Here is a 25,378-nt window from a genome sequence, read left to right as displayed (position 1 = left end):
CGCATGCTCCAAGGTCAGACAATTTCTTTCTGATTTTGATTACATTATTAGATTGATCAGCAAGCCCTTTCTTCACAGGTCAAAAGTAAAGTTCAGTGGGAACCTACTCAAATTGATCACAAACACCAAATAAATGGAATCTGAGTTAACAAGTTTTTACCATAAATAGACTTAAAACATGATATCCAGGGACAGATTAGAAAGACAAATTCAGTTCATTTCAGTCACTCAGTTGTGTCCGACTTTTTATGACCCCATGGACTGCAGCACGCCAGGCTTCCCTGTCCATCACCAACTCCCAGAGCTTGCTCAAACTCATGTCTCATCAAGTTGGTGATGCCATCCAACCATCTCATCCTCTGTGGTCCCCTTCTCCTCCTGCCTTCAATCTTTCCCAGCATCAGGGTCTTTTCCAATGAAAAAAGTCAGTTCTATGCATCAGTTGGCCAAAGTATTGGAGTTTCAGCTTCAACATCAGTCCTTCCAATGAATATTCAGGACTGATTTCCTTTAGGATTGACTGGTTGGATCTCCTTGCTATCCAAGGGACTCTCAAGAGTCTTCTACAACACCACAGTTCAAAAGCATCAATTCTTCAGCGTGCAGCTTTCTTTATAGTCCAACTCTCACATCCATACATGACGACTGGAAAAATCATAGCTTTGACAGATGGACCTTTGTTGGCAAAGTAATGTCTCTGCTATTTAATATGCTGTCTAAGTTGGTCATAGTTTTTCTTCCAAGGAGCAAGCTTGGAGAAGAAGCAAGCTTCCAAGGAGCAAGCTCGGAAGAAGTTTCTTGCAAGGAGCAACCAAGGAGAAAGACAAATTATCTAGCTCTAAATATTCCATAGAAATGAGCTTCTCTCTGCTTGTGACAATTCAACATCCCAATGAAAGCCTCTGGTCAGACAGCTAGAAGGGAGCAGCCTTCTAGATAAGGAAAGCTGCCATTAATTTAAGCCAACAGAGACTGTTGCAAAACTCACAATATCAGCAATACAGGGGGAAATGGGGAAGAAGCATCTATCCTTGCCATTCACGTGTTGGCTTCCACCAAACTGAACTTGGTTTTTCCTTATAGGCTCTGGAAAGCAGGCAGGAAAACTAGAAACTGGACTATAATGTCTATTTTGAGCACCAGCAATTCTGCAACACTTTCTCTTGTTTTATATATTTTAATAGCTTAGTAGCTCATTTGCAGAGTCAAAATATAAGTGAATTATACAAAATTAAAATATGAATTTTCTGCTCAGTCAAATGGAAAAAACCCACAAGTCCCCAGAACTATCAAACATTTTGAAAATAATATGGATAGTTGGGGGAAAATGTATATGAAATAAACTCCCATATACACATATAAAACATACCAAAATTATAATGAGAATTCACCTAACATTGAAATTACTCATTCAGCATAATTATTTAAAACCAGTATTTAAAAGGTTTTTAAATAATAAATTTAGTACATGTCTAACATCTTGCTAAAAAACAGATTCTTTGGTAATTTTTGGTAAACAAGTTGGAAAAAAGTAAAATTCAGGATCTAAGTCTGCCTTCTATTGATTTTTGTAGATATTACTTCAGAAACCATGTTCCCAGCCAATTTTAAAAATAGCAGATATAGCTAAAACAAAATAAATAGTTCAAACACACAAAAGGGTACTGGTTAACACTTTAAAACAAGTAACAATGTTGTTTCCTCTTCTCTATCATCTTATTAGAAGATGATCCAACCTACCTCATAAGACTAATTTCCAAGAACATTAATGTTAAATAAATATAAAACAGACAAGTATGCTACATTTGATATTAGTTATGTAACAATGTTTTTACTGTGGCAAAATAGGATACATTAATGCCATTGTGAGTTTTGGTTTATTTAATAAATCTTGGTTTTTAAAGCAATTTTATGTTGTAACAAATTATTCAATAGATGAATGCAGAAAACTAAAACAGCAGTTATTGTACTTTAGTAAAATTTAAAATTCAATGAATTTATGCAAATACCCACAACCCTTTCTTTTCTGAAATTGCAAGAGTAAGATTAAGATAATGAAAACTTCTATTAGAATTAATGATTGTAATTTAAATTGAAATTAAACAAGAAATTAAATACATCTTTCAAATTAAAAAAATTCTAGCATGTTTATTGGTTATTTGTAATTCAAATCAGGGCACAATTGCAACCCTTAGTTTGGAGTACTAACTAGGACATTTAAGCCTGAAGGTGTTGTTTTATTAAGAGTTAACAGGCAAAGTTATGTTAAAGTCTTAAAAATTTCACTTATTCTGACTTATGCTTTAACAATTCTAAATCTGGGTGGAGGGACACATTTCATTAGAAAAATCTCTGTAACTTGCTTACTAGTGATTATCCAGTAGCATGTAATTCACAAAAAGTCCACGAGGCACCTGTATTCAACAAGTTATACTTTACAGTAACTTCCTACGTAGATTCTTAATGAGCAGTCTTCAAAAAAATTAGTCCATATAAATTTATATTTGGCTTAAAAAATTAAAATTCATTTTTCAAAATTGAAGTGAGAGATGAAAAAATATAGAGAAATGCTAAACTTAAGATGCAACTATAAATATCTTAATTTTATTCCTATTAATAAAAATGTAAATTCAATATTAAATATAATAGAGAAGATAATGGTTCTCATTAAGCTGAAGGGCTTTTTTTCATTTTATCCTCCAAATTAACAAATAAAGGGCATTTTCTTCTCACAATGGAAAAATAAATTTTAATTTCTTATATTAACTTCTAAAAAAATTTTTAAAAGGAAAAATTTAAGGCATTTTTCTTCAATTTCATTCTATCAACATTCCAAAATACATAGAGTTCCTTTACAAACACCAAAATGAAGGAACAATTAGAAAATTTGTATGAAAGAAAAAATAATGCTTAAGAAAAGGGGTATGTTTTCATTTTTTAAGCAGAAGTTTGCCTACTGTGTTGGCCTATTAAATGATTATCAGCAAATAATACTTAGAGCATAAACACAGAAATGCTATAGATTCATTGAAGTTATTAATTCTTAACAAAATAAATCTAAACCATGATTTGGAACATTGACTTGACTAGACAGCAACACAACTATGAAAAATAGACAAGGCAACTCTATTTCCACTGTATTCTGGCACACAGTATACAATTTGTCTCTGAAGTATCCATTAGAGCGTTGTATTAATAAGAGCCTTTACGTGAATTTCCATTTAGGAAAGCAGATTTTGCCCACAGACCAGTAATCTGTGAATAAATTTATTTATTCCTTTACTCAGCAAATATTTCCTGAGTGCCTACTTTTCACCGGATATTTTCTTATGCACTGTAATGCAAAAAGATGGGTTCCCTGCCCCCATCAAATAACCACACAAATCAACGTAAAAATGGCAAATGGAACAAAGAATATATACAAGGCAATAAGATAGCACATAACTGAGGATCTGATGTGATCTGGGGATTCAGGAAGGCTTTTCTAAGGTGGAGGATGGGAGGTCTGAGATCTGAAAGATGAGCAGGACTTAACTGGGTGAAAAAGAAGTGCAAAGGCTCAAGGGCAGGGTAAATAGGACTGAAAGAAGGACAGTGGAGCTGGTGCTAGCAATGAGGTTTACCGCATAGGCAACAGCCAAACTTTCAAGGGTCTTATAGGCCATTTTAAAGACTTTTTCCTCAAAACAGTGAGAAATCATTAAATTTTTTAAATTGAGGGGGGTGAGTGAGAAGTGAAAGGGTAGGATCAGAAGCGAATCATTCTTAAGAAGTTCATCCTGACTACAGTTTTATGAATCTAACAAAGACGCTATAATTATCATGACCTTGACTGAAAATTTATTTTGACCCTTGAAACAGGAGAAAAAGAAGCAGAGTACATAAATTTTACCTTTTTTAAACCCAACCACCACTTCTCAAACTTTTCCAATGATGTATCCATAATTGCTAAATTGAGTACACTCATAACCCTGGGAGGTCTGGGAAATGGAGCTTTAAACAGCCTGCTGCAAGCTTAAGATTCCCGTTAAGATTCCTGTTAAGCCTCTGGTCTCATCTTTAAAATCCTGCCAATTTTGCTTTCTATAGCATGAATATAATATCTGTTTGTTTTAATGTAAAAATAATATTCTAAAGTACTTAGCAAAAATCAACTCTTTGGCTTCTTTTAATCATTTGGCTTTTACAACCACAGCAATGTACCATTTTGGGGAGCACAGGCCTATGCTATGTATGAAAACTGAATTCACTCACTGAATGCTAAGACTACACTGGCTGTTCTTCAGCCAGACACTAAACTATGATAAACTTATAAAACATAAAGCTTTAGATTCCATTTTTTTCCCAAATTACTTACCCTCCCTCGCCCCCACCTTTAAATCAGTACAGATGATCCATCCTTCTAGGACTCTTTGTAGAAGTTAATACTTCAGCTTTCACAATAAACCTTAAATGTGAGGGAAGTCACAGAGAAAGCTAAAAGTAGTCCTAATCAGAGGTCACTCTGCTATAAATGAAAATGATAAATTATCATTGTTTTAAGAACAATGTCAACATTTAAAAGCCCATCTTCATTCTTCATGTAAGAATTTGGATCAGTAAATTTCTAAATATCCAACAACATAATGTTAATGATGTAATTAATCTTCAAAATAACTCATTTTAACATTATTTCCAAATTATTCCTGAGAAACAGATTTGAAACAGCTGTACCAATTCAATACACATTCTTTGTGGGCTTATTTTTGGCAGCCAAAATTTTATAATGTGGTATTTATTTAAACTCAGGACACGATGAGAGTTTTATTGTCTTTGTGAAATGCAGATTTGTTCTTGTACTTTTGTGCCACCTACTCATGCTCCTCCCTCACTCTCCCTCTACTGCCCACCTTTCTCCTTCAACCAGACAGACCTAGACACAACCCCTCTGGCTAATCACCCTATCTCAACTCTACAGTCTCTTGCTGTGCTTCTACATTTAGAATACATCCTTTTTAGAATATACCTTAATTAAATAAACTGCTTAAACAGTTGCTAAAACCCCAGCTACCTCATGGATTCTTTCCTGACTTACTAAAATCATCATCTTTTCTTTCCACTTGTGCTTGTATACATACTCAAACTCTTAAAATTTACCAAATGTACTAATTGGGACCTATCTCTGTCTTGGCAAAGGTTTTTCAATGTCACTGCCATCCCTTACAGAGACTAATTTCTTCAAAGCAGGGAATTATTTAAATCCATCCATTAAAGAAACTTCCACGCTGAAATACTGAGTAAATAATATGTAAGGACTAGAACATATCTACATAAATATACTATTTTTCCTACTGTGCACTACATTACCTTAAGGAGGGAATGTTAATGACACTATAAATAAAATGTTTCTTGTGAATTCAACTCTATATATCAAAAAGGTAAATTTCCTCTTTGTATAAAATGACAAGAATTTCTGTTCCAAAAATGCCAAATCCAAAGCAGGTAACTGTTGGTTACTATCTAGTCACATTGCAATTGGGGAAAAAAATTAATTTTTCAAATAGAGGTGATAGCACCAATTTGGTCATTTAACATATTTTTTCCCCTTATGGTGTATACTTTTCAAATTCCTGCCAGAAAATTATTTCTGATCTCTCTCTCAAGACAGTTAACTCAAAATTTTGACATTTTCCTGCTTAAGATAAATTTCAACTTCAGGTCTGGTCCTATGAGGGGGAAAAGAAATTACTAAAGAGCATTGTACCTGTCAAAACTGCTTTCTGTTACCAGACACATTTTCCCTTAGAGCATTTACACTTTTATACTAAATAGAGCTTATTTCATCACTGCATTTCCCCCCTTTTTAGAGCTGTATACAAAACATTGTCTTTATCTATTTTTTAAAACCTAAAATAATGTATTTCATTTTCTATCCTCAAGAAGGCTGAGTCATCAGGACAGAAATTAGAAATCAGTGAACGCTTCTTAAAGAAAACGGTTTATAGTAAACAGGAAAGACCAGAGCAGTTAATTGTGGGATGGTTTAAGAGGCTATCTTAAAAATACAGACTATTTTAGGAATCACAATAACACAAGAGTGGATGAAACTAAGTCACAGAGACCATAAGAGAAGATCAGCAAAGTGGGGCCTGTTGGTTGACTCTGAAAACAATAATCCATTTTATTTGATCCAAAAAAGGATTAAAGATCACTGAGAAAATGTCATAAAGGGAGCTGGTCCAGGAAAATAACTTTATCTTAAGTCATAAGGATATTATGAAAGAATTTCAAAAGTCAGAAAAGGTGTGATAAAAAAACTGGAATCATTGGGATAAGGAAAATGAGTAATAAAACTAGTAACAGGGGTCCTAACTTGTTCAGGGGTTTTTGTTATATTTCAGAGGGCAAAAAAAGTAGACTCGAGCAACTGCAGATTATGAAATATTTCCAGGCACTGCAAGTGAACAGACAGGAGCTGAGAAATAATGTACTTTAGAGTAATAGACTGAGCAAAAATTAGAAACAGTTACTGTACTGACCTACTTTTGTACCTTTTTCCAATAACTGCTTTGTTTTTATTTACTGTAAAAAGGATTAGGTTTTAAAATTTTGTCAAAACTGCAATTTCCAACTGAAAAAGGTTAGTTTCAAACACTGAGTATTTGATTTTCTCAAAAAACATTTTTATAAAATTCATTTTTAAAATTAATTTTGAAGGCTATGAGACATTTCCAGATTGTGTGAAGTACTATCAGGATAATATGGGACATAAATGCTTATTTTACTGACTCATGAGGAGTTCATATATTTACTGGAACTAACACTGACACTGTCTCATACCAAATTTTTATTGTCAGCAGAAAATGCAATGAGTATTGGATTTTACAAATAGTGGAGCTGGGAATGAGCAGAAAACATGGAAGTATTTCCTCATAGTGCTCAATTAACATACATTAATACTTGGTTCAGTTCAGTCCTGAAATATATTTTAATAAAAAGAAATAAATCAAAGTGAATTGCAATGTATATATGGTCCTTCATAATTAAACTTGAATATATTCTACCAAAGTTTAATAATCTTGTCAGCCAGGAGTTTTTCCTTTCATTTCCCGCTCTGCTGACTGAGTTTCTATAGCACTTCTATAATTGTCTGGAAGCATTAAATACATGGCTATGCTATTTTTATATGCTTAATGGTTCATTTCCTGTTTAGTGAAGAAAAAAAATTGCATATACCTTACTAAAGAGAGTTATAACTATCTACAATTGTGACCAGGTGAAACCATATGTTATATATATGCTTTAAATGTTAAGGATGATGAAACTGTCACATTAGGAGCATGTTTTTATAGAACTCCCACAATGCTACAGTTGTTCGAAAGCCCTATTCACGCTTTGGTACTGCCCATATAACACTACATACAACACTAAATGAGGTTTAGCCATTCCAAAGCTACAGCCTGAATTAATTGAGTTTTAAACATTAATGCATCTGAAGAAAGGGTGAAAAGTATTTTTAAAGTGTATTTTATAAAGTTTATCTGGGGAAAAGAGTGGGAAGGATTAATTAAGGTAACAGTGTAAGTTACGTTAATTAATTTGAGGAAATGTTCGTTTCATCCAACTACTTTTTTAAACCTTATTTTCCAATAGTATTTGCAATCAAATTTATATGAAGATTATGGGAATTTCAGCAGTAAGCAGTTTGGGACTTGAAATATACAGATACATCAGTGATTCTCTTCCGCTTTAATGTATGCAAAGATACATGAATTCTGTTTTTTCAAATAGCACTAAAATGTGTCACCAACAGGTAGGAAAATAAATTATTCAACTTAAAATATAACAATCACTTAAAATCACAGCAATTGATGTTAGTTCAACCTCAAAGAAGCTGCATTTTAGGCTGGAGAGATTTTTAAAGGACTAGTGTACTGAGAAACTAATGATATGTGTCAGAATATGTATATCATATGTTCTGTATGCTTCAGTGGACCTAAAGTGTAGAGAGAGGGGAAACCTCAGAAATGTACTGGGAAGGTGGGAGGTGAAGAAGATGGAGTATGCAGCACTCACTACAAGCATCATGGGAATTTGTGAGAGGTAGTCTCTGAAGGTAATCTGACTCCCATGGACACAAAACAGCTTTTCTTTGAGTACTACAGTAGCAAGACTGAAACTAAAGTAATCTTATAGAAAAATTCAAAGAAAGGATTTTAATTAAGCATTCTTGCTTCTTGCATGTACTCTGGCTCTTTCTTCCATGACTGAGAAACAGAGACACAGATGTTTGTCTGCATCTGACACTCCAAAGGGGGTTAAAATTGATGGGAATCTAGGAGAGTGGAATTTCAATAGCAAATATGAAAAGAGAAGAAGCTGCAGGAAAAAAAAAAAAATGAGCCACTGCAGGACTTTGTCTTAGTCATGGCACCCATGGCACCTTAGCACAATTCACCGAACACAGGGGGGCAGTCGATAAATAAAAAATTCGATTTAAGTCAATACACTCATTTGTACTGTGCTTTGCAGTTACAAAGCACTTCCCACATATTAGAAAAGAAAAACGAAGTAAATGAAGAATAAAGGAGCAAGTAAGGGCATAAAAGGAAAGCAAATGGATAAAGGAAAATCCACAAGAACAAGAGGCTGAAAAGGTTCAGGGAAAAAAGAAAAAAAAATTGAGTTTCCCCCTGTCGTTCTCTATCCCTTCCAATCATCCTACCTTTCGTTCTAAAGTACCTGAAGCTTAGAAAGTCTGAGTGCTAAGCAAGACCTAAGAAGGGGCTCCCCCATCTTCGGAACGGGCATTTTCAAATGATAAGCCTTGGTCCCTGACTAATCTACCCAGAGCTTGTGCCTAAGAATAACCACGGGCAAAGCTCTAACATCTCCCAAGTGTAGCGAGGAATCCTTTTTTTCCCATCCCATCCATCCCCCGTCAGCATTCCCGAAATCTTAGGAATCTTGAGGATGGGAGGGGGTGCAGTGGTCGTGAGGAGGGAGTCCTCTACAGGCCCCTTAACTCAGACAACAGAGGGAGATAGTGAGGCAGGAAAGACCAGGGACTAGAGAAAAAGCCCACGTTTGAGATTCGGAGGGCGAATAAATTAAGTATGGTTATTAGAAATTGCCAGGGGGAAAGTGGGGAGCGTCTTCAAGATGGAAGAAATGAGGGGGCACTTGACTGTGCATCATCTTACACCTGGGTCGAGCCCCCAGTAAAAAGCCTTAAGATGCAAAGCCTCAAGCGGTCAGAAGAGGAGGAGGCAGAGGATGCGGGGTGAGGGTGGAGGGGGGATGCACAGGAGGGAGCCAGAGACACCAGCGCAGATGCTGTCCCGGGGGGAAGCATGTTTTCCTGTCCTCCAAAGTAGCTCATCCCTCGAGCATCCTCAGCCCAACCTAGGGAAGAGGGTGAGCTCCCCGGATCCAAACCCCTGCGGCCGAGTCCTGACCCTATTATGTGGGCTTAAAAGTTGCCGGGAGAGTTGGCGCAAGAAAAGGGAGTTGGCAGGGGCGGCCGCCAAAGGGGTGTCAGGATTCCCAGGAACAAAGGGGCCGGAGGAAGGGGCGACAGTCCCTGGGGCCTCCTCCCTGAGGGGTAAAACCAGGGTCGCTACATCCTCCCGGCCTGAGGGTAGCGAGGGTAGCCAGGAGGCGGAAAGACAGGGATTCCGCCGCCGGGCTTCCAGCTTCCCATTGGGTTGCACCGGCCACCCCCACGCTCTCCGCGCCCCTCTCCAGCTGGGAAGCCACTGGCTGGAGACAATAGGAGACCGGGATCCCGAGCCCCAGTCAGTCCCGGCGGAGCCCGCCGCCCTCGGCGCCCCAAGATCAGCCCCAATGGCGGGCTCGGCCGCGGCGGGCGACCCTTCCCTCCCGCGCGCTGGGACCCCGCGCCCCAGGGCCGCCTCGCCGTCCGCACAGCGGGCATTACCTTTCATCCAGTCCACGACTTGACTCGGAGACCATTTGCTCACCGGTTCCATGATCAGAGCCATGGGCACGGGGTCGGTTCCGCGCGGGGCGCGGAGCTCGGAGCTCAGACAGTAAACGAACTCAGCAGCCTGAGCCGCCCTCAGGTGGGGTCCCTCGCTGGACGGGCGGCGCGGGGAAGGCGGCTTTTGTGTATCGAGTCTCGCGGCTGCAATGTCTCGTAGGAAACGGCGGGCAGCAGCGGTGGGAGAGGCGACGGGGTGGGAGAGGCGACGGGGAGGGAAAGCCGCCGGGGTCGCGGCTCCGCGCCGGCTCTGCTCGCTCCCCGCTGAGGTGGTGGCTGCAGCCGTGGCTCGGCCACTCCGCTTGGGTCTCGGTCCCGCCGGGGCTTCAGTTCATGGCTTGCACTGCCGAGGGTCGCGCCGCTAAGGCAAGGAGCTGCCGCCGCACTCCCGAAGCCAACTTGCCCGTTCGCCTCGTGCGCGGGAGTGAAGCCCCGGGCACGACCAGCTACCCGGCGGAAATGACGAGGGGCCTCCTGCCACCCAAAATATCTCTCCGCAGCCCTCGGGTGCGGGGCGCGCGCGCCACGAGCCCCCCGCCCGCTCGCTGCCGCGCGGTCCCGCCCCCGGGGCCGACGGCAGGAGCGCGAGGCGCGTGCGCGGGCGCGCCCGCACGAGGCCCGATCCCGGGGTCTGCCTGTCAGTCAGGCAGGTGCGGGCGGCTTGCAGTGTGGCGTTCCCGCCCTGCGGGCAGCCCCGGGACGGAGGGGGACGAGGAGCGCGTGCGCGGCGGCAGTGGCGGCGGCGGCGGCCTTGGGGCGGTTGGTCAGTCAGTCAGTCAGGTGCCGGGGCGGCGGGAGCGCGGCTCTGAAGGGCCTCTGAGCGGACGCGGCGGCGGTGGCGGGACGCCCTGCCCACCAGTTGAGCGCCAACTGCTGAGGCGGCTGAGGAGGTACCTGTGGCCCCGCCGCCGAGGGGAGGGAGATGCCGCTGAGCGCGGGGGTTAAAGCGGGAGCCCGGGCTTTTCTCGCTCCCGCCCTTCCGCTGCTGAGTGGGCTCCCGACGTGATTCCCGAGCCCCGTGCACGCCCGCGGAGACGGAGGCGTGGAATGCCGCTGACGGGGACCGGGCCCCGCCGGCTAGAGACGCAGCGATGACGAGGCAGGAGGGCCGGTGCTGTGGGACCGTCCCGGGTGCTGCACCGGCCCGGGAAATCAGGCTCCCAGCCTGGAGCCTGCGAGCGCCGGCCGCGGCGATTCTGAGGGAGGTTCGGCCCCACGTGCCTCTTGAAGGGCTCGGTATGGGGTTTTCGGCCAACTCCACCGAAGCTTAGAGCGCCCGGTGCCCATTTTAGGGGGTGTCCTTTTGTTTAAAGATATTCTTGTCTGAGAACTGAAGGGTAACACTGGGCTTGCAAATGAGTGACAAAGTGTGGAAAACGATTCTTCAAAACTCCCGTTCTTCAGAAATGTTACACAGGCTCCCGTGCAATCCTGTGTAAAAAGCTTGCCTAATGAGGCTCGATTTAAACGACAAATAATTCATCCTAGAATGTTTGGACACAAGCAGTCTGCCACCATTGTAGATGTTTTATCTTTGTAATTCTTAAATAGCTCCACTGAGTAAAAGAGAAACTCATTTTACTTGTATAACCATTTCAATAACGGCAGTAGGTTTTGCCAGCCCCTGCAGTAACCCATTTTCTCTAGTTCAACTGCGTGAGATGCAGAACTGCCACTTTTCTCAACCAACAGGAGTTGACATCTCCCCACCCCCACCCCGCCCCTCAAACACACAAAGAGCTGAAACCACAGTAAAAATATTTTTGATCTTTTCAGTCTAGTGATACACTAGAAGTAAAACTTAAAATGACCTGTCTGTAAGCTGTGGTTTATATATTTTTTTAATAATACAAACTTAAAAGTATATGGGAGATTTTGGAAAGAAATGTAGGTTATCTAGATAAGTCTATACTCAGGTGAGACAGATATAGCACCTTCCTTTCATAATCCAGATCGTGGTGTGATTTACAGTTTTTTTCTTGGCTTAACCAGGCGTGAAAGGTTTATTTTGAAGTGCCTCCATGCCCGTGTTCTCAGAAGGCTGCATCAATATTTCTATAAAAGATCATTTCCAAGCATCAGTAATTTATGGAGTAGCTTTATATTCAGAAATGGAATGGATGCATTGTGAATCATTAGAGGTTACAGTCACAGAGAGATGTTGAAAGTAATTTGATCAAAATAATAGTGCTAATAATAACAGTGAATGTTTATTGAGCCCTGTGCTAAGTATTTTACTTATATTTTATCCTCGAAACAGCTCTATCGTTAGCAACATTTTATAGATGAGAAACTTGTGGCTATCACATTCACTTCCTATCCCCAGAGCCTATGACACATAGTTCAATTAATGTTGAATACATTAATGAATAAGGCTTAAAGAGGTTAAGTAATTTGTCTGAGATCATGATGCATGATTGTAATACCAAGTTAAAGGTGATTCCACAATATGCGCTTTTAAAACTAGTACAAAGATTGGTATCAGTGTCACAAAATGAACAGTACTTTGGAAGGGGAAGGTCTATTCATTGTTAACTGACCATGTCGCATCAGAAAGTTAACGACAAAGGAGGCTGAGAGTCACTGTGAGTGTTCCTGAGCAGCACCAACTGAGAATATAGGAAATGAAGAAATTTGGCTGAAACACCCAAACAGTGTATCCTGGCTGTGTTTTTATGACAAGCAACCAGACTGTACATCATAGTGCAAGCAAGCTTAAAGTGAGATATTGTTTGCATAATGAATGTAATATCAATCAAAACAAATGCTAAAGACCGGGGTGCAGTAAAAATGAAAGACATGCATTTCATGAAAAGACAAGTGCCAGAGAAAATGGAAAAAAAAAGGCCCTAGAAAAAGAGGATATTGAGAATTACATCACAGAATTAGGTTGTACACATTCTCCTATTTATGTTACATTAAGGAATTTATTTAATCTAATCACCTGATATAACTTTCCACCTGTGAGATCTAGTTCCCTGACCAGGGATGGAACCCTGGCCCCTGGATTGAGGGCATGGAGCCTGAGACACTGTATTCCTGAGGAAGTCTCTCTACAACTTTTCAAATGTCCTGAAAGAGAGGAAAGGATGAGAGCCCTTTTTTTCCACTTCAGTTCAGTCCGTTCAGTCGCTCAGTCGTGTCCGACTCTTTGCGACCCCATGAATCACAGGAAGCCAGCCCCGCTGTCCATCACCAACTCCCGGAGTTCACTCAAACTCATGTCCATCGAGTCGGTGATGCCATCCAGCCATCTCATTCTCTGTCGTCCCCATCTCCTCTGCCCCCAACCCCTCCCAGCATCAGAGTCTTTTCCAATGAGTTAACTCATTGCATGAGGTGGCTTAGTTGTGCCCAAACCTTTTCTGTAATTCCAAAAGCAGGTATTCTATGCTGGCCCAAGTTATATACCTTGATCAAAAAAATTAGCTAGCCAATTCAGATAAGACTAGTAGTGATAAAACTAAATACAAATTATTCTCAAGAAGAGTATATAAAACTTGCTCCAGAGAAAGTAAAGCAAAATTTCTGGAACAATGTTTTTATCTTCTTGCTGTATAATTCAACTAACAGCTATGAGTAAAGAAACAAAGCCTCTGAAAAAAGCAAATCTTTCTATGCCTCCAGTAGTCAGAGAGGTAAGTAGGAAGAGTAGTCTTTAACCATAAATGGACCTTCAAGTGTGCTTCTCTGGGCCAAACTTCCCTTTAGATTATCAGGGAGAAAGACCCTGAGACTATAATTAAATTAATAGAATCCTTTCTTTGCTGTTCTGCCTCAAGGGTAAACTGTATTAAATCAAGCCATGTCCTTTCCAGACCAAGATTCACAGTAATCATCTCTGAGTGAAGAAAAATTGGCTGAAGTTGAGATTATCCCAATAGAGTGTTTTTAGGGCTCTTTCCAGGTATTAATCACAGTCTAATAAAAATCCCAGAGCCCACCTAAGATTAGGAGACATAGTTTTCTTGACTAGCCCTAGCCCATCAGGGAAGTTTCTGGTATACTTAGCAGCCATTAATGAAAACAATATGAACTTATTATTAAACATTTTTTGAACACTACCAATGTGGTGGCCCAAGTTGTATCCTTAATCAGAAAAAAATGAGTTTTATTTCGTAGATGCAAAGATGACCAAGATGCTCACCAACTAGTAATGGAAACACACATTCACAATTAATTTGATAGGATAACATGATAAGTACAGGGATAGATGTGTCTAGTACTACGCATTGAAGAGAACCTAACAACTGGGGGGAAGATGATATGTGTGAGCAGTTATAAAGCAACTGCCTAGAAGTGCCTGGATGGCTGGAGTTGAAAAGCAAAGCAAGAGGCAACAGGGGATGAGGTGGGAGGGGTGGACAATAGCCAGATCAGGGGAAAAAATTCAAACTAAAAGGTAACAAAAAAAAGATAGCCTTTCAAGAATTTTAAGCAACCTAAGTGATTTGGTCATATTTATGTATTTATGTTTTTATATTGACTGGCAGCCATGGAGAAGCACAGATGTGAGAGGGACAGGATGGAGGGAGAAGTCAATCTGGATGACGTGGCAATAGACCAATGAAGACATGACTTGGGTCGGATGGATTTAATAAATATTCAGCAGAACTTGATAATTGGATATGAGAGGTTAGGAAAACAGCAATATCAAAAATGATTTGCATGATTCTAGCTTTGGTGACAGAGAAGGCAATGGCAACCTACTCCAGTACTCTTGCCTGGAGAATCCCATGGATGGAGGAGCCTAGTAGGCTACAGTTCATGGGGTCGCTAAGAGTCGGACACGACTAAGCGGCTTCACTTTCACTTTTCACTTCCATGCATTGGAGAAGGAAATGGCAACCCACTCCAGTATTCTTGCCTGGAGAATCCCAGGGACAGAGGAGCCTGTTGGGCTGCCATCTATGGGGTCGCACAGAGTCGGACACGACTGATGCGACTTAGCAGCAGCAGCAGCTTTGGTGAAAGGGTAAGTTATTTCTTCTCCATCTAAAATTTAAAAAAAAGAGGATTTGGGAAAGGGAAATGACTTGAGATATTCTTTTGTGGACATTCTAAACATGAGGTACCCATGGGACAAGTGAGAAAGGCTTCTCAGTAGGCAGTTTCTGCATTCACATACAGGAATGTGAAGCTCAATATGGACTGAAGATATAGACTTGAAAGTTACTCCTAAAACATAAATGAGGACCATAAGAGTGTGAGATGTCCATGGAGGACACTCACATAAGAGAAAGAGAAAATCAAATTGTAAGAAGAACAAGAGAATGAAGTGTCATGGCAGCCCAATGAAAAAAGAGTTTCAAATAGAAGAAAGTGAAAAATGGCGTGCAGTGCAAAAATGATGTTCCAGTAAGAATTCAGAAGAAAAATCTGGTGGTTTTGTCAGTTTAGCTATCTTCACCTGCCTTACTGATATCTGTGAAGAACTGGATGTCAAAATGGGAAAACTTGGTATATATAGGCTATCAGCTTTTTTGTAAGTTGATTTTTTTTCTTCTTCCTCGTAACCCGTCTATGTGTATATCTTATTCAGATGGCTCCACGATGAATGGTAACAGTTCTTCAATTGACCACCACCACTTTCAGTGCTATTTTCTGATGAAATCTCATCCATTAATAATGATCCCTACTCTTATCTGATTATACTTTCGCCACTTATATAATGATGTGTATGTGCTTAGTCACTCAGTCATGTTCAAGTCTTTACAACCCCATGGACTGTAGCCCACCAGCTCTTTTGTCCATGGGATTCTCCAGGCAAGAATATGGGAGTGGGTTTCCATGCCTTCCTCTAGGGGATCTACCCAACCCAGGGATTGAACCCAGGTCTCCCACATTTCAGGCCATCTGATTCTTTACCATCTGAGCCACCAGGGAAGCCCATGATGGCACCTTTTAGCTAGGCTGACTTTGAAATCCTCCCCTCCTCATCAGATTATAGGAGAACAACTTTACCATGGCATTCTGGTCATCTTGTACATCTCTGCATAGGCAAGGCTCTACCACAGTCTGACACATGCCATGACAAAATGGCCTGTGATCTTCCCTGGAACATGGCAAATCAATACTGTGAGGAACTATCTAAAGTCAATTTCTCATCTGCCACCTTGGTTCCAGTGAGGAATGGGACCTGCCATCTCATAGGAGCTTAAGATACAATTTCAGACTAAAGAACTGTTCAGCAGTAGTTTAGAGTTGGCTCTTCAACGACAGAGTGACCTACCATCATATCATCTATCATCTGGCCTCTCCAATTTGGTATCATCCTATGGGACTTGGCACATGAGAAGTTGACACCATGCTGATGTGTTGCTGTCTGTGTAAATAATAAACTTTCAAAATTCATTCGGAGTTGTTTTTGCCTTACTGACTGAATCTATGGAGGTGTGATAAACCAACGTAGCAGCTGCCACCACGCTGCTGCTTAGGTATTGCTTGACCACTTGGCACATATTTGATATTGGAAGTCCATAAATACTCCCCAAAAAAGTGAGCTCTGCTGAACCTCTGCCTGGATAAACTAGGCCAGTCCAGCCCTGGCCTAGTAAATTAGCAGCAAGAGCAGCAGCAGGAGCTGGATTTCAAATTCAAAAAGGATGTATTGCTTCAATCACTGGGGCTGCCTAAGATAACTCCATAACTAATAAAAGAAAAATCCTATGTTAATATTGCAGGGTAAGAATAAAAACCTGATTTAAACCTTTTCTTCTGAGCTTTAACATTATTTATTTACAAAACATCTAACTCTTAGGGTATTCCCTCATATTCAAAATGTCAGGTCCATTTTCATCTGAACATTTATTAGTCTTATTAATAGTGGCAAATGTGAACTGGCAAAATTGACGCTAGATAAGTACAGACATTTTATTTATAAATTAGTATAGTTCAACAAATCAGAAATTTTAAACATAAAAGTACTTAAGACACAAATTGTTTAATCCTTGACTAATAATTCACAGAGTATAGAAGAATAAAGATGGGGAATGGGAAAGGAAGATTGCTTTCTTTCTTTATAGATAATTGTCATTTTTCTCAAATGAGTCTTCTTTACTCCTAGGAAGACTGGAAAATTAAAGATGGTCATACCAAGTGGAACAAATCATTAATTCCCACTGACCAAGAGCTGTATCCAGAAAGAGAGAGGCATGTAAGTTTGTCCCTGCTTTTGACATTTTCTTGATTTTGAAAGGAAACTTAGTTATTTGCATCATCTAAGTTATGAAAATATTTTGGTTTGTTTATTTCCTCTTAGGAACTATTTCAAATACTTTGTAGCACATTGCAAAAGCTATCATTTATTGATTTTTCATCATGAGCATCTACTCAGTATAGGCCCACTATACATTCAAAAATGTAAAACATAGTTGCTGTCCTTGAATCCTTTAAACAAAACAAAGTGTACAAATAGATACTTTTGACTTATGGTAGCAAGTAAAATGAAACAGACATACAAAGGTATTCTGGGTGTATTTCGAAATATGAATGCAAAGCAAATAAATACATATATTTCTAGATTATAAAGTGGCAATGTAATTTGTACATTATATAATGTTTTGTCGCCATTCATTCATTCAACAGACATTTATTAAATGGTTACTGCATACCAGGGACAAGGCTAAGCATCATGGATAAACCAGTGGATATAATGAATATGGCTCCTGAGCCTATGGAGTTTACAGTCTAGTGAAAAGCATACAATACACTAGTAAGCAAACAAAATATGTGTATAAAAATGTAAATCATGAAAAATACTGGCATGAAATGTACAAAGTGTAGTGATAGAGAACTATAGCAAGGAAGAGAAAATACCTTACAGTAATCCAAGAATACTCCGAGTAGGTGAATTTTAGGCACAGTGTTTAAATACACACAAAGAATACAGACAGGCAAAGATCAGAGATAGCTCATCCAGGTGAAAAGTAAAGTATGTGTGAAGTCCCTGGGGCAATAAAGAATTTGACGTGATTGAGGAACAGAAAGGAAGTCCATGTGACTGAAACATAGAGAATGGGTGAGGGCATGAAAGGGGCTAGAGAAACAGACTGGAGTTAGAAAAAAAGCAGTCTTCTAAGTCCATGTAGTAACTAGCTTGGAGTGTAGTGCAAAACCTTTAAGACTTGAAAGCAGGTCAGAAACATGATGTGATTTATATTTGTAATTTAAGGAGTTGAGCTTTCACTTCCAGAAAGACCATGGAGAGGTACTTTCCCCTAGTCCTCCCACTACATACAATTTAAAATCCTGGACATTATATATAAAACAACATAAGAAGGCTTTGAAATATAGAAGAAAGCAGACAAGCAAGGGAACTCAGACCCAAGGAATGACACAGTGATGAGTTCCCAGGTTGTTTATTTTTTGTTCATCACAGACTTAGAGCTGAAGAAACTAGCAACCTAGAAAAATGAAGAGTGAGTGAAAGGCACAGACAAAAATGTCCTAAGAAAAGCCTAAGCTGTCTAGTTAAGTGACCAGGAAAGAGGCAGCTTAGGAAAGCAGAAAACATTGAGACAGTAGACGTTCTACTCCAGCCAAACACCACTCAGAAAACTAAACCCCACCCCACCTTAGCCAGCAAAAGGCAAAGTAGGACACCTAGACTTCTTTAACTTCCCAAGGCTATAGCAAGGCACTTCAACACCCCTGCCATGGTGGTTTCAGAGAATGCCAAATTGGAATTAGGTCTTTCATCTTTGCCAGGCAGTATGACCCTCCCTGTCCCATTTCCAGTGAGGGAGAAACCTGGATTGCTTCCTCCGCTCAGCTGTAACAGAGTGTCCCCCTCTCTGCTCTAGTGGTTTCAGAGGAGTCCTTGTGGAAAGTAAAGAGTTTGACCACTGCCCAGCAGTAATGATACCACCTCCCATCCCATGATGTCAGCAGAGACCAAATGGTGAGCCTAAGTAATGAAACACTTCTATCCCTCTCAGCCTGGAAAATATTAGTGGAAGTCTGTAAGAAAGTCAGAGAGTCCAAATACCACCCAACAATAATGAAAAGCCTCACCTTCAGGCGTCAATGAAGGCTGAGTGGGAAACCTGGAGTTTATGACACCTGGCTGAGAAAGGGCCACAACTCTGCTGCTTCTTTTGGAGTGGTGTCACAACTAAACACAAAGATTTGTTTAAAATCCAGAGGCTTATAATACCCAAAATATCCAGATTTCAGTTGAAATTCATTTGTCATATTGAGACCCACTAAGATCTCAAACTGAATAGACAAAGACAATTAATGCCAACAAGATAACAGAAATGTTAGAATTATCTGACAAAGATTTTAAAGCAGCCATAATTAAAAAACTTCAATGAACAATTAAAAACACACGTGAAATATATGAAAATTTTTAAAAAGATCAGCAAAGAAATTGAAGACATAGAAATGAAATTTAAGAACCCAAGAATAAAATAACTGAAATAAAAATTCAATGTAGAGGTCAAACAGCAAGAATGGAGGTGACTCAGGAAAGAATCAATTAATTGAAAGATAGAATAGAGACTTCCCTAGTGGCTCAGTGGTTAAGAATCCACCTACCAATGCAGGAGACATGTGTTCGATTCCTGGTCTGGAAAATCCACATGCTGTGGGGCAGCTAAGGCCATGTGCCACAACTACTGAGCCTGCCCTCTAGAGCCCAAGAGCCACAACTACTGAGCCCACGTGCTACAACTACTGAAGCCCTTGAACCTAGGGCCTGTGCTCCACAACAAGAGAAGCCACTGCAATGAGAAGCCCGAGCACTGCAAGGAAGAGTAGCACCCGTTCGCTGCTGCTAGACAAAGCCTGTGCACAGCAACAAAGACCCAGACAGTCAAAAATAAACAAATAAAATTTTTTTAAAAATAAAAATTAATAGAAATTACCAAATCTGAACAACAAAGAGGAAGCAGACTTAAACAAAAAAGAACAGAACCTCAGAGACCTGTGGCACAAAAACAAAAGATCTAACATTCATGTCATTGGAGTCCTGTAGGAAAAGAGAAAAAGGGAAGTGCTGAAAAACGACTCAAATAAATAATGGCTGAAAACTTCCCCAAAGTGACAAAAGATACAGATTCAAGAGACTGAATGAATTCCAAATAGGATAACCAAACAAATTCAAACTAAGACCTGTCACAGTCAAATTTCTGAAAACTAAAAGCAAAACAAAAATCTTGAAAGCAGCCAGACATAAACAAGACTTAACCTATGGGGAAAAAATAATGTGAATGATAGTTGATTTCTCATCAGAAACTGTGGAATCCAGAAGCGAGATTGCAAACTAGGAAGCTCCATGTTCTTGTTCCTCAAAGAAACATTTTTTGAAAAAAGCAAAACAAAAAACAAAAATCAGAAATTTACATGCAAGAAAATGAATTTGGACCCTTGCCTTATAACATATACAAAAACTAACTCAAAATGGATGCAACACATAAATGTAAGCACTAAAACTATAAAACTCTTTGAAGAAAACACTGAAGACAATTTCCATGACATTGAATTTGGCAGTAAGACCCTGATGCTGGGAAAGATTGAAGGCAGGAGGAGAAGGGGATGACAGAGGATGAGATGGTTGGATGGCATCACCAATTCAATGGACATGAGTTTGTGCAAGCTCTGGGAGATGGTGAAGCCTGGTGTGCTGCAGTCTATGGGGTCACAAAGAGCTGGACATGACTAAGTGACTGCACAACAACTGTGGAAAATGGTTTGACAGTTTCTCAAAAAATCAAAAACAAGTACCATATGATTTAGCAATTCTACTTATATGTATATATCCAAATGAATTTAAAAATAGGGACTCAACCAAACTTTTATAGCAATGTTCATAGCAACGTTATTCACGATAGCTAAAAGGTGGAAAACACTCCAAATGTCCATCAACAGATGAATTTATATACAAATGTGGTATATACATACAATGAAATATTATTCATCCTTAAAAAGTATTGGAGTTCTGATACATGCTACAACATAGATAAACCTTAAGGACACTATACTAAGTGAAATAAGCCAGACACAAAGGACCACTATTGTATAATTCCACTTACATGAAGTACCTAGAATAAGCAAATTCACAGAGACAGAAAGGGGAATAGTGATTACTAGGGGCTGGGGGAGGGGAGAATGGGGAGTTATTGTCTAAGTGGTAAATTTTGGAAATGAATATAGTTGGTTGTACTTAATACCACTGAATTTTACAATTAAAAATGCTTAAAGTGGTAAGTTTTATGTATCTTTTATCACAATAAAAATACTTTTAAAAAAAGGAAAACCATAGAGTCCAAAAAGAAGTGGCACAACATTTTTCAAGTACTGAAAGGAAAGAACCCAGAATTTTATATTCAGCAGAGATATCCTCCAAGAATGATGGGTAAATCAACATATTCTCAGATGAAAGAAAATTAAGAAATTTTGCCAGCAGATCTACCCTAAAAGAATGGCTAAAGGAAGTTCTCTAAACAGAAAGGAAATTATAAAAAAGGAATGGTAGAACATCCAGAAGGAAGAACGAACATGGGTAAATACAATATAATATAGACTTTCCTTAGAGTATTCTAAATTATGGCTAATGATTGAAGCTAAAATATAACAATCCCCGATACAGTATAAAGAGGACATATATAAGATCATTATAGTATAAACGAGGGAGAATAAAACCATACAAAGAATGGTACTGTTTCTAAACTTCAGTTGAACTGGTAAAATGATGACACCAGTAGACTGTAATAAGTTATGTATATATAGTATATTGCCTAGAGCAATCACTAAAAGGCTATATAACAGATATACTCAAAAACTATCTGTAAAATGAAATTCTAAAAATAGTCAAGTAACCTACAGGAAGACAGAAACAAGAAAAAAGAAGTGAAAAACAGAGAACAAACAGAATACAATAATTAAAATGGCAGACTTAAGAGTGGATTTAAAAAATATGATGCATATATATTATTGGATATATATGGAATCTAAAAGGATGGTACTGATGAACCTATTTGCAGGGCAGCCATGGAGAAACAGACATAGAGAACAGACTTGTGGACACAGTGGGGGAAGGAGATGGAGGGATTAATTGAGCAAGTAACATTGAAACATATACATTACCATATATGAAACAGATAGCCAGTGGGACTTTGCTGTATGACACAGGGAGCTTAACCTGGTGCTCTGTGACAACCCAAAAGGGTGGGAGGTGGGAGGGAGGTTCAAGAAGGAGGGGGTGTATGTATACCTATGGCTGATTCATGTGATGTATGGTAGAAACCAACACAATATTTTAAAGCAATTATCCTCCAATGAAAAAGAAAACATGATGCAACTAACAATAACGTCCTACTGTATAGCACAGGGAACTATATTCAATATCCTGTGATAAACCAACATGGAAAAGAATACAGAAAAGAATGTATATATGTGTATAACCAAATCACTTTGCTATATAGTGGTAAATAACACAATATTTTAATTAAACTATACTTCAAGTAAAACAAAATCCTATTCATTATCCTTTTTGCTGAACCCTCATTAGCACAATAAAATAGAATATATCACAACCTGATTCTCCAAGTCATAAAGCATATTATTCCACTTAATATTCTATATATTGTTGAAGAAATAAAACTTTGTGGGGAAAAAACATGATATAAATATATGCTGTCTACAGTAAACTCCAATTATAGCGATATAGGCAGGTTGAAGGTAAAAAGTTGGAAAAAGATATATTGAGCAAATATTAATTTAAAATAAGCAGAAGTGCCAATATTAATGTCAGATAAAGTGATTTCAAAGAGGGAAGAAAAGTAAAAGAGAAAAAATAGAAGTACTGGGAGATTCATTTTACATGGCAGAGAGTAAAGATTTACTTTATACTGTTGATGAAAAAGAAATAAACATTAAATATATTCCTTGAACTTACAATAGTAAGAAATATAGGAGCTGAAAATAATCACATTGGGGAGAATTAATGAAGCAGTAGATATGGTATGAGTTAACTAAGTACTCTTCTGCCTTGGCAGAAAATCCATGGTAGTGTCTTGAATTAACAAGTCTATTAATACTGACAATTGGCTTATAAGAGTTAAAATGGAAGTACTTATGAGTGGGGCAGATGACTATGGTTTGCTCATTTGAGTCCTTCTGTACCATTAGATTATTAAGTCTTGTGCGTGTATTACTTTGGTAAACATTTAAAAATATTTTAATTAAAACCGGAAGTCTCTACTGTGACCGACAAGAGCATAATGACTGAAATCACTTGCATGGTGTTTGAAATCATTTACAGGCTTACTCCAGTTTAGCTTTACCTCTATTTCTATCCATTGCCTAGAATACTTTGCTTTAGCCACATCAGAAAACGAAGTCTTACTTCTCGTTAACTCTTCCTCAGGTACCCTTCTCACCCAAAAAGGCCCTACTGAAATCTAAGTTCCTCTGTGAAGCCTTTCTCAAATCAAGCAGCCTCCACCCTCAAAGGTAGAATTATTATCTCCTTTATAGCATGTTTTCTTAATTTCGTGTTTATATGCAATTGGTATATAATATACCTTTTGCGTTCTAATAAGTAAATATTTAGAAACATGAATTCTGGAAATTCAACAGAGAAAGTATTTCATATATTCACAGGGAAAAAGTGAAAAAACTGGAAAGAATTGTGCATGTAATAAGAAAATATAGGGACAGTCACATTTAAAAAGGGACATTTGTTAGTGGGAATATACAGTCTGTCCCCCTGGCAATTCTAATGGAGCACATTTCATGACAACTCCTCCTCTCTCACTGACTTCATGAAGATTCACCATATGTCTTCTAAGTCAGAAACCTTATTTTTAGAACAATATATTACTTCTAAACTTGACTGAAGCCACATATCTTTTCTACTTAGAAGAGATATACAGTTTCCAATGTCATATAGTTATGTTAACCCACTTATAATGGGATTTGGGATGTATAGAAGAAACAGAAATCAATTGATAATGAGAATTTGACAGCATTTTCTTGCTTCCTAAGCAAATAATTTTCTGCAAAAGTCCTGTTTGAAAGCATAATTACCAAGCTTTTTTTCATTGGCATGTGGCTACTTTTACTATTCTATGAAAACAGTTTTATTTTGTGGTTTATTTCATGGCAGATTATAGCCATTCAGTGAAAGGTGTACATTATTATTTATTTTCCTTTGCATGTGTCAGATTTTATATTATTATCAAGGGTTGGTTGTTCTGATGCAATGACTCTTATGGTACCAGATGTCCAGAAATTTTGAAACAATGATTTGAGGCTTTACATATGCCTACGTATTAACCTAAATGTATAAATTCAAAAGGCAAAGTTAAGGATGTTTTTAGTAGCAAACCTTAATTTTCATTGAAGTATATGTCCTCATCAAAATTATAAAGCAACTATAAATTATATTATTATAACTTATATGAAAACAAATTTCATATAAAATTATAAGAAAAATAAACTTCCCAGAACATGTAGAATTGCAAAATGATATGATATACTTAGAAAGAGAGCTAAATTAGGAGTGAGAACAGTTGGACCTGCTGTCTAAACTTCAAATTCAATGCTCTGTAATATTGGGCAAATCACATGACACCACTAATCCTCAGTATTTTCTTCTGCAATATGGGAATTCCCATTATTAGAATTGTCATGAGGCTCAAATGAAAAAATGTGTTCACAATCACTGTAAACTTACAAATGTAAGCTAATGTTATCATTCAATTCCATAGAATTTATAGCGCAGTTTTCTAAATACCTTGAAAACTGACAAATTTTTTTCTAGTAAAATTTTTTCTAGACAAATTTTTTGATAGTAAAAATTCATCTGAAACTATGTCTGACCAGTAAATTTGATGCCCCAATTAGCTAATACTGTTTTTGATTAAGGAAAAATAAGCTATAAAATACACATTTTTATAAGCATGCCACATAAAATTACTGAAAGCAATGTTTTAAAAGTTCCCAGAATGTTTTGAATTATATCAACATCCCAAAGATGACTACTTGAAGCCTTAATACTAATTGATTTCTCTCTACCCTTCTAAATTCTTAGCTGAGAATCCAATAATCAAAGATGGGTTAAAAAGAGAGGTGGCTTTAGAATTCAGGATTAAAAACAAAACAAAAAAAATATAGGTAAGATTTAGATAAAATGAAATGATATAATTTCTTAGACAATGGAAATAGAGGATAATTTGGGAAAACACACAAAAATACTGAGCTGGTAGTGTTTTGGACTTCTGGGAACGCTTTCAGAATTCCCAGTTGAAAATCAATTGGCATTACTCAAATAAATAATAGTTTTAATATGTAATTTTTACCATGTACATTTTATATCATAGGAATACAATTTTTTTTCAAAATATATAGGATAGGATTAAAATAATATAATTAGTTCTTATTCTCTTA

At 38.5% G+C, this 25,378-nt stretch overlaps 1 protein-coding gene and 1 long non-coding RNA gene across 5 annotated transcripts in view; one reads left to right on the top strand and one right to left on the bottom strand.

Moving 5' to 3' along the window:
- Window positions 1-10,948, bottom strand: part of CNKSR2 (connector enhancer of kinase suppressor of Ras 2) — a 279,203-nt gene extending 268,255 nt beyond the window's left edge. For all 4 annotated transcript variants that reach the window (XM_055438270.2, XM_055438271.2, XM_055438272.2 and 1 more), the window contains exon 1: window positions 9,920-10,948. In XM_055438270.2, coding sequence (XP_055294245.1) covers window positions 9,920-9,983 — 64 coding nt within the window. In that variant the 5' untranslated portion in view covers window positions 9,984-10,948. The remainder of the gene's footprint in view (window positions 1-9,919) is intronic.
- On the top strand, window positions 10,775-23,440 carry LOC129564356 (uncharacterized). Its single transcript, XR_008687480.1, has 3 exons — window positions 10,775-10,872; window positions 17,049-17,138; window positions 23,355-23,440. It is a non-coding gene; the product is annotated as an uncharacterized LOC129564356 (long non-coding RNA).
- Window positions 23,441-25,378: the final 1,938 nt, after the last annotated feature.

The sequence above is a fragment of the Moschus berezovskii genome, chromosome X, assembly GCF_049115385.1.
Source record: "Moschus berezovskii isolate FMDL1 chromosome X, NW_MosBer_1.0, whole genome shotgun sequence".
Lineage (NCBI taxonomy): Eukaryota > Metazoa > Chordata > Mammalia > Artiodactyla > Moschidae > Moschus > Moschus berezovskii.
Note: the sequence above shows the minus strand (reverse complement) of the source record. Positions and strands in the feature narration are given on the sequence as shown.